Source organism: Calidris pugnax, unplaced genomic scaffold (assembly GCF_001431845.1).
Source record: "Calidris pugnax isolate Ruff unplaced genomic scaffold, ASM143184v1 scaffold38, whole genome shotgun sequence".
NCBI classification, from domain to species: Eukaryota; Metazoa; Chordata; class Aves; order Charadriiformes; family Scolopacidae; genus Calidris; species Calidris pugnax.
In genome coordinates this window covers 2939187-2954678 of record NW_015090995.1, presented here as the reverse complement: position 1 = coordinate 2954678, position 15492 = coordinate 2939187, and the positions used below count along the sequence as shown (strand labels likewise).

The following is a 15492-nucleotide window of genomic DNA, read 5'->3' as shown; positions in this document are numbered from 1 at the left end:
GGGGGGGGGGGGGGGGGTGTCTCCACAGACAGTGGGGGCCAGCACAGAGTGAACTGAGAGCTCTCACGTGGCAGGAACTTCCACCAGAGCTGCTCCAGATACTGTCACCGGTGGGTTGTGTGGTTTCCACAGCACAAAGGCACTTCAGTTTTGCACCTCGTGTCACTATGGGCAAGGTGAGTCCCCGGGGGTGGACCCTGCACACCCCAGGGATGCAGCACAGTGGCTGAGCATGGGATGAGGGGTGTTAGCACAGACTTGGGGTGCTGCCCTGCTCAGATGGCAGGGGAACAAAACGCCCATCTTTGCAGCACCTCAGCAGCACCCAGGTTACAGCCTCCCCACCAACCCGCCCCAGAGGCTGGGCTGAGATCCCTGTGTATTTAGTCACCCTTTTTCCTTTTTTTTAATTCCTACTGAAAGAGAGAGGGTTTCTGTCTCTTTAAAATCTGAAAGAAATCTGATGATGAAGCTGAACCCCATCCAATTTCCCTAAGAGAGGTCCAAGCTGGATCTTGTCCTTCCCCAGGAAGCGTCTTATTTAAGGCTTGCCCAGAGCCAGGCAGGGAGGGGCTCTCCAGCTTCATTGACACAAAAAATAGCAGAGAAGGTGATGGGACAAAGCTCAGCCCCAGGGCTGTACTTGAGAAGGTTCAGAGCTTTGTTTTTCCAGCGTGTGTTTGCCTTTGCTATGACCACGCTCCCCTCCCAGGCTGTGCCGGTGTCACGTTCAAACCCATGCACTGGGATCGAAGGGGACGTCCACAGGTTCCAGTCATTGTCCACCACTGGCACTGGAAATTTCTCCTCCTCCTCTTCTAAAATTCCTGGCAGGTGACCCCAGCTCCTCCTCTTGCTGCCCAGATGGACCTCGTCCCCCCAGCACGCTCCCCAAGACCCCGGGTGCTGGTGAGCCCCCCATCCTGGGTACCACGTGCCCACCGAGGGCTGCCGACTTACACAGATGAAGGCATCTCTTCTGCTGTCCCTGCTATCAGATCTGGCCTCTGCTCCAGTTTTGGAGGGACAGGAGTCCTGCATGGTGGGTCCGGAGGTCTCACGGGGGGGCGCATTATCACGGGTTTATCGCCATGGGCTCGGGGCTTAGGGACACCATCGTACTCGCCTGCAAGGTTGAGGATTGCAAACACTGAGAAAAAAGCTTTGGTGGAGGGCTAGATGTTTATGAGGAGGCACTATACATGTTAGTGTGCTTAGTTCTGTCTGTCTGCCCCAACATTCTCTCTTTGATAGCGGGCAGTAGCCAGAATTTAGGGACAGAGTCCCAGGAAAAGGCAGTTCCCCTCCTGCCTGCCCCAGCACAGCCTTCCTGGCACTAGAAAGAGGGGCTGATGCTGGACCCTGCGACGACAAACTTGCTATAGTTGCTGATTGCAAAGATGACATTGCCTGGGAATGATAAGTTTTCTTAAACAAAAACTTTTATCTCAGACAGTGGCACTGCTTGTCCTATGCCCTGGCTTTCTGCTCTGCTCACAGGAGTCCCTGACTTCGCTGCTTTTCATCCCCAAGATCCATCCCACCTCGTTATTCACTTAATCCTTGAAGACTTTGTCTTGGAATGAGTGTCAGTCTTTACCTGACACCCCTGGTGACCCCACACCTTCCCTCCAGCGCCCAGACCTCCAGGGTGCATTTCTGCAGGACAGCAATCCCTGCAATCTTCTCGTCTGGCCATTTATATGGCTCAAAACCATCATAAGTGCTGGGTTTCTGCCCTTCTAATTTAGACATTTCCATGCCTAATGAGTCCTGTTTCTGATTAGAAATAAGCTAAAGATTTTTTTTTTTCCATTTGGTAAGATAATTAATTGCTGCAACCACTTAACCAAGGCTTTGTAAACCCCTTAGTTACCGAAATTCATTATTCCCTGGTGTGCCAGCTCAAACACTGGTCCTTAACCAACCCTCTTCCATATTTGCATTTTTAAATTCTGATCCTAATTTTTCTCCTTGGTAAGCTGTATAACTTGAATTTCTCAGTAAAAGCCCCGTTTTCTAATCCTTCTTCGTTTTTCCATTTTTTTAAAATTATCCCCAAACTGTGCACACGAAAGCTCAAAGCAGCGTTTCTAGCACTGACTTGCAAGTATCAACACAGACGTAATATAACTTTATTACTACTTCAAGTCTTCTTCTGTATACATGTGTCCAAGGATCAACACAGCCAGTTTTATTACGTTGTGTCTCCAGGACCCGCTGTCAGCACGCTATATGTGATAATGCAAAACCATAAAACTTGGAAGCACTAAACGCAGCTGATGCATAAGCCAACTTTACACACTATCTTACTCTTCCAAAAGCAGATTCCCACCTACCACTTATGCGACAAATTTAAAAAGTAAGCCAGTAGTGTCAGTCAGATGAATTCGATGTTTGTGCTACCCATCTGGGCCTTTCTTCTTTCTCTCCGTTCCACATGGGAGTCATTTATCAAGAATGCAGCCTGGTTTTTATTTTCTGAATACTGGACTCGAGGCTGTCAGGGTATGACAGCATCTGAAAAGCACTGGAAAGTGCGGAGGAGAAGCTGGAGAACGTCTACAGACACGCAGATACACAAACACCCACCTGCCTTCTTCCACCGAAATGGACAATGCCAGCTCAGAGCTGGCCCCAAACTAATTCTAAAAGCTTATTAGAACACAAATAATGATCATTATTTATATTTAACACCGACGGCTGAACTGTTGAAAGAAATGTTTCCAGTAAAGCCTCGGGAAGCCAGAACCTGTCACAGATGGCGTGACAGATAAAACGATCAGAAAATAAAATGTGAAAGTGACTTTTGCCATTTTCCTCATCTCTGCTGCGAGAGCATTGACGATCCAGGGAGCTTAAAGCTAGTTAAACTGGGTACAAATTGCTTTGGGTTTAATATACTCTATATTATTACTCAAGCCTGAATTTCATGGGTGCACTGAGCTAGGCTGAGCTCTGCATATGGGGAGGGTCAGCCACCCCACAGAAAGCTACCACACAGGAGGTTGCTCAAAGCCCCATCCAGCCTGGCCTTGAACCCCTCCAGGGATGGGGCATCCACAGCTTCTCTGGGCAACCTGTTCCAGTGCTTCACCACCTTCACAGGAAAGAATTTCTTCCTAATATCTCATCTAAACCTCCCCTCTTTCAGTTTAAAACCGTTACCCCTCGTCCTATCACTACACTCCCTCATGAGGAGTCCTTCTTTAAGAGTTGTGGGTCTGTGCCCACATCTCATGCTATTCTGGTCTCCCAACTCCTCTTGCTGAGCTACATCAGGAGGACTCAAGGCGAGAACCCACCACCCACTCCAGCCACCCTGGTGCATGATCACAGATCATAGAACCACAGATGATGTGCAGAGCACCTCGACCTCTCTCTGGGAGAACAGCTCTCCTTCTGCCTGGCTTTGGCTGGGACCCTGGCACGAGCCACAGCCCCAGGCACACGCTCACCCTCTCTGCCGTAGATCCCCGGCCGCGGAGCCGGTCTCCTGGCCTGGAGCGTGGAGGTCCTCAGGGCAGGGCTGGTCACCACCCCGTTGGCAGCCTTGGTGGCCGGCTTCGCCCCTCCATCCTGCAGCCTGGCCACCAGCTTCCCCACCTCCAACTCGGCGCGTGGGTCCGGCCGGCCCTCGGTGGGGGGACGCCCTGGATCGTCCCCCCCCAGTCGGGGTGCGGGCAGGCGGCTGCGGTGCAGGGGTTTGGGGGCCTCCATGCCCACACTGTTGCTGCCATTGGGGGTCTGGCCGTGCCGATCTGCTGCGGAGGCAAGGGGACAGAGAGCCATAGGGTTAGGGAGCACAAAGGGGTTGCAGTCTCTGCCCCATGGCAGTGCAGAGCTCTCCCCCCAAGCTGCACAGCTCCTGTGGTACCGAGGGACAAACAGGCAGTGGGGGATGGACAGGCCCTCACCCGCCCTGAGCAAAACACAAATAGCGAGTGGCTCACGCTGAGAAATAAAGAAAACTGAATATCCTTATGGGTTTCTCTCACATTTCCAGTGCTCTCACTCATGAGGAGTTTTGTACCATGTTTTTATGTGCCTCCAAAAAGAACTCCTCTCCTCCCTCTTGCTGTGCTGCAGACCCAGGCACAGGATGCAGAAGCACCGCTATGAAGCTGATTGTACCCTGCAGCCCCGGGGCAACCAAATGCTACTGCTTCTGCTCCCAGAGCAGAGAAACGCTGAAATGCAAGGCCATCTAAAACTACATGAGCCGTCTTGTGATTTTAAACAGCAATTTGAATCAATCATGTTTTACCACTGCTAAAAAGTACACTTGCAGTATGAAGCCTAAAACATCATCAAAGCTCTGAAAACCGTAACGGAGAAAAAAGACTTTTCTTCTTTTGTGGTGATGATGTGATCCATGGCACAGCTTGCCACGCCAATTAGAGCAAATCGGGCGCAGAGAAATATGAGTTCACATTGATGTGCCTTTCAACATGATAATAAAGGCCTTAACATCTCCTTACAATCAAATGAATTTAACAGCAGAGTTGTACTCGGTCTAAAAATACTATCACTGGGTCCTAAAAAAGTGCTTCATTGTTCTCGCTCGGGATGTCAAATCGCTGAGCCAGCCCTGCAGACCCTCCGGGGACTGATGTGCTCTGGTGGGACAAGACTCCAGCAGCACGAGGTCACCCCCAGCCCAGGCCCACAGCTCCCATCCCACCAACTCTGCTCCTCAGTCTTATCTCCATCACTTTGCAATTTTGCCACTGAAGCCCCAAACACTGGGCTTCTCATAGGTGAGAACCAGTTCCAAATTTAGCTCACGGAGAATACTGCAAGGAACAGAAAAAAGAAATCCTGATGGAGTTTGAGTTGTGAGAGGATGCAACCTCCATGTGAGGGTTTTTTCGCTTTCCTTTCTCACCGAACAACAGAACTGACTCATGTTCACAGTGGGAAATGCAATCCTGCCAATGTTATCTCCACTGCTCCTGGAGAGGTGCTAAAAGAAACAGGAGGGGTGAGAGGCAGGTAAGGCATCGGTGAGCAGCTGGACTGACCTCCACTGTCTTCCACAGAAGCACCGAAGAAGACGGGTCTTTCCCTCAGAGGACGTTTGGAAATGGTGATGGGTTTGTGCCGCCGGGCAGCCACCCTGGGAGGAGGCACCGGGGGGGGCGTGGTGTCTTCTGGGGGTCCAGAGTAGATCTGTAAAAGCAGACATGGTTAGATGACCCTCCTGTCTCACCAGGACAAATGACACCCTCAGAGGCTTGCCTCATTAACCTTGGTGTCATTAAAAGGCACCTCACAACAGAGTATGGAGGTAGGAGGTTGAGCCACACCAGGTGCTCGAACCCAGCTCCCACACAGCACGTGGCCACCCCATCACCTTTGCCAAGGGCTGCCCTGCTCCTCCCTGCTCTCCAGCGGGCACAGAAATGCCTATAAATACTCAAAGGGTGGATGCCAAGAGGAAGGGGCCAGTCTTTTTTCAGTGGTGCCCAGCGATGGGACAAGAGGTAACGGGCACAAACTTGAACATAAGAAGTTCCATCTAAACATGAGGAGAAACTTCTTTACTTTGAGGGTGGCAGAGCCCTGGAAGAGGCTGCCCAGGGAGGTGGTGGAGTCCCCATCTCTGGAGACATTCAAAACCTGCCTGGACACGTTCCTGTGCAGCCTGCTCTGGGTGGTCCTGCTTTGGCAGGGGGGTGGACTAGATGATCTCCAGAGGTCCCTTCCAACCCCATGTCATTCTGTGATTCGGTGGAACCATCTGTGGCCCGAGTCACCTCTGACTGACCCAGGAGGGCTGGAAAAACCAGGGCTGCTCCAAACCACCCCGACCAGCTGCAGCCCATGAGAGCCTGGCAGTGCCCTGCGACCCCAGCTCCTCCAGCCTCTCCAGGAGAGGGACAGCATGGTGCCCACCAGCCGCTCTGAAGGTCGGCAACACCAGGGAAAGCCCTGGTTGCCAGGGCTAGAGAAGGGCTGGAGTAGGAGGGATGCTTTAGTTATGGTTCTAGAGACGTGTCCTGCCGTGAGCTCTGCTACAGCCAGGCTGCCTGCTCTGCACCTTGCGCACCCACCGCAACGCCGAACTAATTAATGCAGCAAAATCACAAATAGAGACAAAATATGTAGCATTTTGAAGCAAATTACCCAGGAGCAGATGAAGAAAGCTTTGAAGCTGACAGCTTCTGAGAAACATCAAGTTTTCCACCCCAGCGAGGTGATACAATCTACAGAAAGCACCCGAACAAACCAGCGCATTGTTTGAGATTTAACGCTAAAAACCCCTCCAGCTCTTGGCTTACAATGAAGTGTGTGGCAGTATGAAATTATCTTGGATGAAATACTGGCATAAAAACAATGCCACTAAAGAGTTTTATCTCCTTCTCTCACTGGTCATATGGCACCTATTTGGTTTGGTTTAATTGAGAGGTTCTTATTTATGTCAATGCTTTTTTTTTAAGAGCTGAAAATAATTAAGCTTCTGGGCAGTCTCCTGACCATCTGAAATACCACATTAAGGACCAAAACCAACTGCTCGTGTGTTTTTCCCATGGATATTAACTGAATTTCTATCAGGCTTTAAAGAATGAGTTATTATGGACGGAGTGGCATGGGCTGTGCTGCCCATCCTGGGAGAATGTGGAGCTGGTCCCTTCCCTGCTGCCGGCAGGAGTTGAGATGGATCAAGCCCCAGAGGACAAGAGCTGGTGACAGACCCACCACCGAGCAGGGTCATTGTACCCTCAGTGCAAGCTTCATTCTGGAAGAACAATTTTATCATGTCACCCAGAAAAATCGTTACATGAATAAATTAACATTCTGATTTGATTAAGGGCGCCATTTTTGTAACTTAAGCCAAAAGTATTTTCTTTCTTCTCCCAGCCAAAGAGCAGTTCTGGGAAAACAAGACATGCGATGAGAGAGAAAAACATGCCTCGACTTTAACCTTCTTGATCTCAAAGACCAGGTAGCGCCCACCACGGCACTGGCTGCTGATGCTTAATGCCAGGGGGGGCTCTTCCCTGTGCAGGGCAGCACATTTTCTCCACTCCAGAACTCAAAGCCTGGTGTTTTTCTCCCTGCCTGGATTCAGGGGAATTTGCTCTGACATTAACAGCCTGTGATTTAAAAGCAGCAGCTCAAGTATTATTAAAATAGCAAAGGTTTACCTGCAGCAGGGCAATTTTTTTGGAAACATCAACCTCATTCCTACATATTGAAAAGTGTTCAATGTAATTTTTTTAAAGAAAAAACCCCACCACAAACTACTCTCTTTAAGATGTGGGTGCAGCCTCTGCTTTGCTTCTGCCTTCTAAATGAAATTCCAAGTTAAACAACTTGAAGGTACAAAGATATTGACAGACCCTCATATTTAGAAGGTTTGTACAGTGAAGAAGGCGTTTCCAGAGCCATCAACTTATTTAATTTAACCATGGCACTGAAATATAAGCTGTAGAAACAGTAATTACCCACAAAGTCTTCACGAATAGTTACTTTGTCCTTTAGATTCTTCATATTGCACTATATAAACCTTATCCCTCTCTTCCTCCAGACTCATTTAGAGTGTTTGCTCATGTGTGAGCTGAAGACACATTCAGCGCCAACGCCAAACTTACAAGCTCAATCTAATAAATGTTACTAACTTAACCTTAACGCTGAAGAAATTAAAAGCAAGCAAAGAGATGTCTGGCTTTTAATTAAAGATTTAATTCCAGCTCTTAGAGGCGGCAGTGTAAGTCCTGTGTTGACTCAGTCTGCACCACAGGCCGTTCAAGAGGGGAGGACAGAGGTTTGGTTCTGGACCAAGTTTGTGTGAGGATCCCAACACACAAACGATCCACTGTTTTGCTGTGGGAACTTATTAAAAGCGTTTGCAGAGACCTACAAAGAGACCGCCATGTGATTTTCATGAGCTTCTCGTGTGGATACTCCAAAGCCTCTCTGAGCTCTTTCATCTCCTTTCTCTGGTTCCAGTCCTTGGCACCACAACCGACTCCCACGCCACCCATCTGGTCCCCGTTTGGTTGCTCCCACTCCACGTCCACTTCTGCAAGTATCTTGCTCTTTTAGCTTTGGCCTCCTCTTCCTTTCCCGAAAAGAGAGCTTCACCTCTGCCCGTGTGCTGCTCCCATCTTCCTCACAGCAAACATCATCCTTTAAAGGATGGCTTCAAACCTTTCCTACCTCTAAGACATAAGAGACTGTTTGGATGCTCTGTGTGTAAAGTTTTCTGAAAAGCTGAAGGACCAAACTCACTCCTTTGAACCTAGCACTGTTCTTATGGAAGCGATCTGGTCCCTGGGACACGGATCTGAATGCAAACGCTGCTCAAGTTCTTAAATATTAACATACAGCTCTATCACCCTCCAGCCACCCCGAAAACCCTCTGCCATTATATCAGATACTGTGCAGAGAAAGCCCTAATATAGAAGGCACTGGAATATTCTGCTTTCTACCAGGAGACAAAGCACCACATTATGAAAAGCTGTTGAATCTTCAGCACCCACCACATCAGACTGATCCAGACTGTGCAGTCAGGCAATACTTTCACACAAAAACATTCAGCAAGTCCCCATGAAAGGCAAATGGTGCTGGAGCCTGGCTGGGGTGCGTTGCCCCAACACAGCAGCTACCGGCCGCTCACCGAGGTCTTCTCCAACAGCTCCCCTCCCCAGACTTGCCCATGCCACCCCTACACCTGGGTCTGAACAGATTGTATCTACAAATGAATTATTTTCCTCAACCTTTCAATCCTGCTTTGTTTTTTTTGTCTGCTTTGGGGTTGTTTTTTTTCCCCTCTATGAATACTTGTATAATGCTCATCTTGGACTATGCCCGTTGAAACCAGTTACACTCTGGTCCAGCTCCTGCCTTCAGCAAAGAAAAGCGTAAATTCCTGTAATGTCCAAGCATAGAACAGGTTTTTTTTTTCCAATAAAGATTCTTCTTATTTAAAAAGAAAGTAAAAATCCCTTGGCTCAGGGTTTCCTTTGTAACTAGCTAAAGGCAATGGTGAGGAACGTATCTGCTACACTTTTTGTTTCCTTCTGAAGCATTTCAGAACAGTATATTATATAAAAAAAATCCCAGCCCCTAAAGAGACTCCGGGAAAAGGAGCCAGAGCTCTACATCGTTGCCACAGCAACAGTTTGCATGAACATGATGGAGCAGCCAGAAGCTGCGTGGAGGTGCTCCCGGGGCGACCACCTGTACCTTCCCAAAGTGCTCGATGAGGATCTCAACCACTATGTTTTGGAACTTGATGTTCATCATCGCTGCCACGGTGTCCTCCTGTGCTCGCATGAGGGTAGGGCCAAATATCACCCCCATGTTAGACGGTGACATCAGATTCTCTCGGCTGTGCTCACATATGCTGCGGGCAGGAAGGAAACAAGGAATAAGGTTTTGGTTTGGTTTGCGGTTTTTTGTGGTTTGTTTTTTTTTTTTTTTTCTTTTTCTAACAGATCTTATTCCAAGCAATAGAAAAGGACACACTGAGAATCAGCCATTCAATTTTCTGCATTTTGTTTCAGCAGGCTTTGTTTCCCAACCCTACCAGAGATAAAACATGTATCTAGCTATGACAAGCACATTTGGCCAAGACAACCGTCTGGGAGAGCAACATGACAGCATTTTTATTTGATCCCTTCCCACTCTGAGCTCCTCTTTTAACTCTGCAATCAAAAGTCATCTGTGCAACACAGACACAAAAGGAATCATTTAAATTGGAATATCCGATTCATCCAGAACTGAATTTTTGCTTCAATTTTTCCTCTCTCTTTGAAGGAGGAGGACTGAATGTAGGGAGCACGCTTTGGAGGTTTTCAATAAATCTCTACACAGCATCTTCTCTCAGAAAGAACCAGCGTTTTCACAAAACAGAGCTCATTCTGCCCAACGGCCTTCAAGCCCTGGAGGAACGTGAATTATTAACCACCAGGGAGGGCACTACCTGTTTCCAGCAGTGGACCAGGGCAGAGAGACCCTGATGCTGAGATGTGACGAATTCTGGGTTTGCCCTGTAGCTCTGGTGGTAAAGAGGTTTCTGTCAGCGTGAGGGGAAGAGGGAATGGAATTTAAGCGTAAACACTTCAAGGAATAAACAAAATGACCACAAGTACAGCATTGGCTTCATGGGACCGCACACCAGACGCTCTCAGCTCTGCCACTTAGGCAAAAGGTTTCTAAAAACCACACAAACACGTGCATGAAGGGCTGGAAGCAGATGGCAGCAGGATCCCCAACCAGCCCTCCCTGCCCCAAAGAGGGGACATGGCACCCAGGGCCAAGCACTCACCATCAAGTGTTAGGGAGTGACAATGACAGACCAGCCCTGCTTATTGCTGAAACAGCCCAGTTTTCAAAACCACTTCTCCAAAGGTCCAGAGCAAGCCCTGTCCCACAAAAGCCATTGCTTCTGCAAGCCCTGATCCTTCCTGACCCACACACAGGTTGCTCCCTTGCTTTGAGCTTCAGCATGGCTCATCACAAGCCTCTCTCCCTTCTGCATCTCTGCTCCTCCCTGGGGTGGAGAGGGCAGAGCCTCCCCACTGAGCCTTCGCTTTCGGTGTGACAAGGAGGCAGGAAAACACCCATTTCCCAGTGCAGTGCTGGTGCCATTATCATCCTGTAACAGGCTTTTCCAGTGGCTCACTGGTGGAAGCACGTGGAACAGTGCTGCTCAGTGCCACCAAGCACCCAACGGGCCTGTCGGAGGGCAGAGACAGACACCCTCAAGCCTTCATGCTGCTCTAAGGGCTGAGGACATGGAATCCATAGAGCTGGAGGGAAAACCAAAGCACGCTTCGTATCCAGCCCATGGGCACAGCCATTCCCAAACCCCAGACCTAACATTCTTGCTAACTGGAGTGCGAGGTGACAACTTATAGCTCTGCTGTCAGAGGATATTTTCATTTTACAATTATTTCCTGCTTGGTGCTTGTCAGAAAGGGGATGAAAGTGGCAATTAGAAAGAGAATGCATCACTTAATGCAGTGGGTAACAAGGATAATCATACCCTTTGTGTAGTACAAACATAAATTCCTAAGGGCACTGCAGTGGATGCAAACTTGCCACAAAAAATAGCTTCTTCTGCTGCTTCCATTATTCCCCTTACTGTGCCTTTAGAGAAAAAAGTCTGCTTACTTGACGAGGTGTTGTATGAGGAGCTCTAACATCTCTCTGTTCTTCTCAGGTAGTTTATAGACCAGAGCGTGAATGGCTCCCAGCCTGTAATCCAGGTTCTCAGATTCTGGAAAGAGAAGTAGAACAAAGAGAAGTTTGTGCCCACCGCTTTCAAAGGAAATACATCGGAGCAAGATAAAGCCAAAGAAAACCTGTGGGAGCCTTTCCTTCTGCCACGTAGGGCTGACTGGCCAAACCCGGCGATGGGAAGCAGGAGGGAAGTGAGATTACATAGCAACGGGGTAATCATTGTGAGAAAGAAAATGAAGTGGAAAGAGGGAGAAATGAAGCTTGAAAGGGAGCTTAGAGCCACGTTCAGGCTCTGAGCAGGGCTGGGGATCCAGGTTGGGCATGGCTGGGTCCTGCCCTTCGCACCCTCACCCCGCACAGCAGCACACCTGGGGAACCCACGGCCCCTCTGCTGGGTATCTCATCAGCCCAGACAGCTCTAACACCCAACACGGTGGTAAAACGTCCTGCCGGGGGAAAAAAAATGGAGTCCCTGACCCAAAGAGGTCACCCTCAGAAGCATAAATAATCAAGAAACAATAAAATACTCGGTGTGAAAAGAATAGTGTGGGATCTTGGTAGCTGGGAAGCTGAATGGTGCAAGTTTCTGAGGGAGGGTAGGGAAGGGATTATGGTTTTGCACATACCCAGACACCATTGGTTTAACCAAACTAATAAATCTTGGGCTTGAGCACGATCAGTAGGTGGTGGAAAATTTTCCTTGCCAACTAAGAAGAAGTGTTATTAATTCTCTGGAGGTCCAAAGCGAGGAGAGGCGGGCGCTCTCCTACCCTCCTGTTGACTTCAACGGGGGCACGGGGATGGGAAGGATGCTTCCAGCCAAAATGTTCCTGAGTGTGCCATAAATTTCCAAATGCCAGTACTCGCACGCTGAGAGAGATGACCAGCTCCCTGTGTCCCTCCAGTCTCCATCTCAGCATGCTGCCTCTCAACACGCTCCGGGGATGTAGAATAATTACAGTTTATTTGAAATGGCCACAAGAACAGGACAGCCAAGGACTGGCTGGTTTAGCACCAGTGATTCCCTGTCCGTGTACCCATGTTACTTGGCTAATCTCCATTAATACTGGCTGTGGCTCGGTCCCAAGAGCTGCAGCATTAAAATGTCATTCATGCATTGGTAGACACTCTGGATTCAACATCCCAGGACAAATTTCACGACTTAAAGGGAGCACCCATCTATCTGCGTGGCAGCAGCACACCCCATTCCCTCACAGGTTTTAAAATAAACACATTAATAGTATTGAGAAACAATTCTTCTGGGACACTTGTGCTGGTTGCAGGTTAGCAGACATCCCCTGGCTCTCCATAGCATGAAACTGTTACAGGGAAGAGCACTGCAACAGCAAGCAAAAGAGGGGAAGAAATACCACCATCTCACTTGCACAATTAAGCACTCAAAAGAGAGGGTGACTCCTCTTTCTACAGGGGGAAGTGGCCGGACACCCCGGTGTTGGGCTGGCAGAGCTCTGTCAAGTGATTTTGATGTCCACTGGCCGGGGAAGGCAGGACTGGGGACATGCAGCAGGGCAGCTGTGGGACTTACTGGCAGCCAGGACCAACTCTTTGTGGAGCTTGTAGGTCATGACGGGTTCAGACAGGTTCCTGCAATAACCAGAAAGAAAGCTGAGCTCTGGCAGGGCAGCGTGACCCACTCGCAACCGATCTTGAAGCACCGACAGGCAAATCTGCTTCCCTCCAGCACCACCAGCTCCCAGTGGCATCTCCCCCCCTAGACAGTATTATTTAAACAGCTTTCCCCATGGGATGTGGGGTTTTTACAATAGGCATATTGCTCAAAAAATAATACAAAATTAAAAAATCCATTCCTCTTTCCAAAGCCTTTGTCAATACTTTGCCCTTTCCAAGAGCCAGATGTTAACATCTGGCAGTTCACTCTGTTTTTCCCTTGGATCAGCCCCAAGCTCCTTTGCCCACTGGAAGTACGTGTGACCTGCAGTGCTACCCGAGACAAAACTTCAGTGCTACCTGAGATAAAACTTCAGTGAGCTGGTAATCGTCTTGATGTCCCAATCGCCGCTTTGGAGATCCACGTCCCCTGGACACTTTGGATCTGGAGGAAGAACAAAATGGCTTTGAATTAAAGTCCATTTTGAGGGTGTTAATAAATAGCACACTCTCAGGGAGGGTATCCTCTCGAGACAAACAGTGCTACAGCAGCACATGAAGAAGAAAGCTGGTGATTCTCAAGACTGGGAAAAGCAGAACAACAGTACCAGCGCCAGCACTTTGGAAAGGCTGAGGAGCAGTGCTAACTAGGGACAAAGGAAAAAGCAAAAGGTAACATGTAAGCAGTGGTGAAAAGTTAGCAAGTGCCTATTCTCTACACTTTGTTTTTTTTCCCAGCACAGCCAAGACTGGCAAAACCAACACGTCTCAACAGATCCAAGACAAGCTTTCTGATATCCAAAGTAATCTAAATGTCCAGTTCCAATCCCTCCTTCACAGCTACTCCCCTGAACATTCCCTCTTGCTGCACAGGGAGGAGGGAGCTCAGAGGAAGAGGCACGGCAGTGTGGAAGTACACTTTGCTCCTGTCTACCATCACCCAACAACCACATCATTTCTGTGGTACGATGAAGTCAAGGATGGGGGCCATCTGGACTAAAGAAATAAACTGTATGATTTATTAAAAAAAAGAAATAGAGACCAAAAAAAAAAAAAAAAAAGGGTTAAAATCTATCTCCTTACTGCAGCTCAGAAAGAAATCCTTCTGCAGCAGTTAATGCCTGTGTTGTTCGACTTTCCATTGTGATTTTGTACACAGTGGGGTGGATTTTTAAAAAAAAAAAAAAAAAACCAAAAAAAAAAAAAAAAAAGGGTTAAAATCTATCTCCTTACTGCAGCTCAGAAAGAAATCCTTCTGCAGCAGTTAATGCCTGTGTTGTTCGACTTTCCATTGTGATTTTGTACACAGTGGGGTGGCTAGTGGTCAACCAGACCAAGGCATATAAATAAAATGAAAAGCCACTCACTGGTGGGGTTCAGATGAGAAAACCACAGAGCTACTCACAGGGAGGGTGAGAATCAAGAAGCAATAAAAAGTGATTAGTCACCAGGCAAGTGTAACTGGATAGCTGTCTGAAGTCGTGGCTCCATGGGAACTGGGTACAGCTATACCTCAGCACAAACCAGCCTTCTTAATAAACAACAACAATAGTAAAAGCAATAGTAAACAATAGTAAAAAAAAAAAAAAAAAATAGTAAAAGCCTGTGAATACTGCATTAATATCAGATGTCTGAGCAGGGAGCTGGTAGGAGCCGGAGGCACGTAGGTACCAATGTAAATGTACCTTCTGCCCCGAGCTCCAGTTGCTTGGGCAGGGATGGAGAGAAGAGCTCGGTGTTTGTGTGTGTGTGGGACCAACCCTCGGGGCTCACAGCCTGCTCTGGCCCACGTGTGCCACGGGACAGGGGCACGATGGCCTCAGCCAGGTCCCAGTCTGGGAATGCCTGTCCCAGCACAGAGCAACACCGCTGAGCTCCACAACCTGCTGCCGGGAGTTTAACTTTTTCTTGTATAAAGAATACTCAGCAGTTTATGTACGAAATACAAGGTTCAGTGCACAGAAAGGCTGACAGCAAAAATGCATAGAATCATAGAATGGTTTGGGTTGGTAGGGACCTTAAAGATCATCTTTGAGGATGGCTGAGGGGAGACCTTATTGCTCTCTGCAACACCCTGAAAGGAGGGTGTAGAGAGGTGGGGGTCGGTCTCTTCGCTGAAGTGACAGGTGACAGGACTAGAGGAAATGGCCTCAAGTTGCACCAGGGGAGGTTCAGATTGGATATTAGGAAGAATTTTTACACTGAAAGGGTTATTAAGCCTTGGAATGGGTTGCCCAGGGAAGGGGTTGAGGCACCATCCCTGGAGGTGTTCAAAGGATGGGTTGATGTGGTGCTGGGGGACATGGTATAGTGATGTTTCTTGGGGTTTTTTTGGTTTTGGTTTGGTTTTTTTTGTTTGTTTGTTTGTTTGTTTTTGTTTTTGTTTTTTTGTCAGAGTTAGGTTGATGGTTGGACTAGATGACCTTGAAGGTCCCTTCCTACTAGATGATTCTATGATCTTGTCTCAATCCCCCTGCCATGGGGAGTGACACCTCCTACTAGACCAGGTTGCTCAGAGCTCCACACCTTGACTTACTAACCTATACATCGCATAGAGTGAATTATCCCAGTCCTTACGGGTGAAAACCTTAAACCAGGGTAACAGTTTCCCTGTGGAGACCACCTTCCCAGTATAGCTCTCTGTGATACCCCACCGAGGGAAAGGAT

The 15492-nt window shown here is 48.4% G+C and overlaps 1 protein-coding gene across 3 annotated transcripts in view; it reads right to left on the bottom strand.

Moving 5' to 3' along the window:
- The window catches only part of OPHN1 (oligophrenin 1), a 68522-nt gene that overhangs the window by 4650 nt on the left and 48380 nt on the right, over positions 1-15492 (bottom strand). For 2 of the 3 annotated variants that reach the window (XR_001413479.1, XM_014955215.1), the window contains exons 15-21: positions 13186-13270; positions 12743-12801; positions 11128-11233; positions 9196-9355; positions 5025-5172; positions 3459-3764; positions 961-1126 (exon numbers count right to left, since the gene is read on the bottom strand). Coding sequence is in view for 2 of the 3 variants with exons in the window: in XM_014955215.1 (XP_014810701.1) it covers positions 961-1126; positions 3459-3764; positions 5025-5172; positions 9196-9355; positions 11128-11233; positions 12743-12801; positions 13186-13270 (1030 nt within the window). In the remaining variant the exon portion in view is untranslated. The remainder of the gene's footprint in view (positions 1-960; positions 1127-3458; positions 3765-5024; positions 5173-9195; positions 9356-11127; positions 11234-12742; positions 12802-13185; positions 13271-15492) is intronic. The other variant, XM_014955216.1, reaches the window with a different exon arrangement.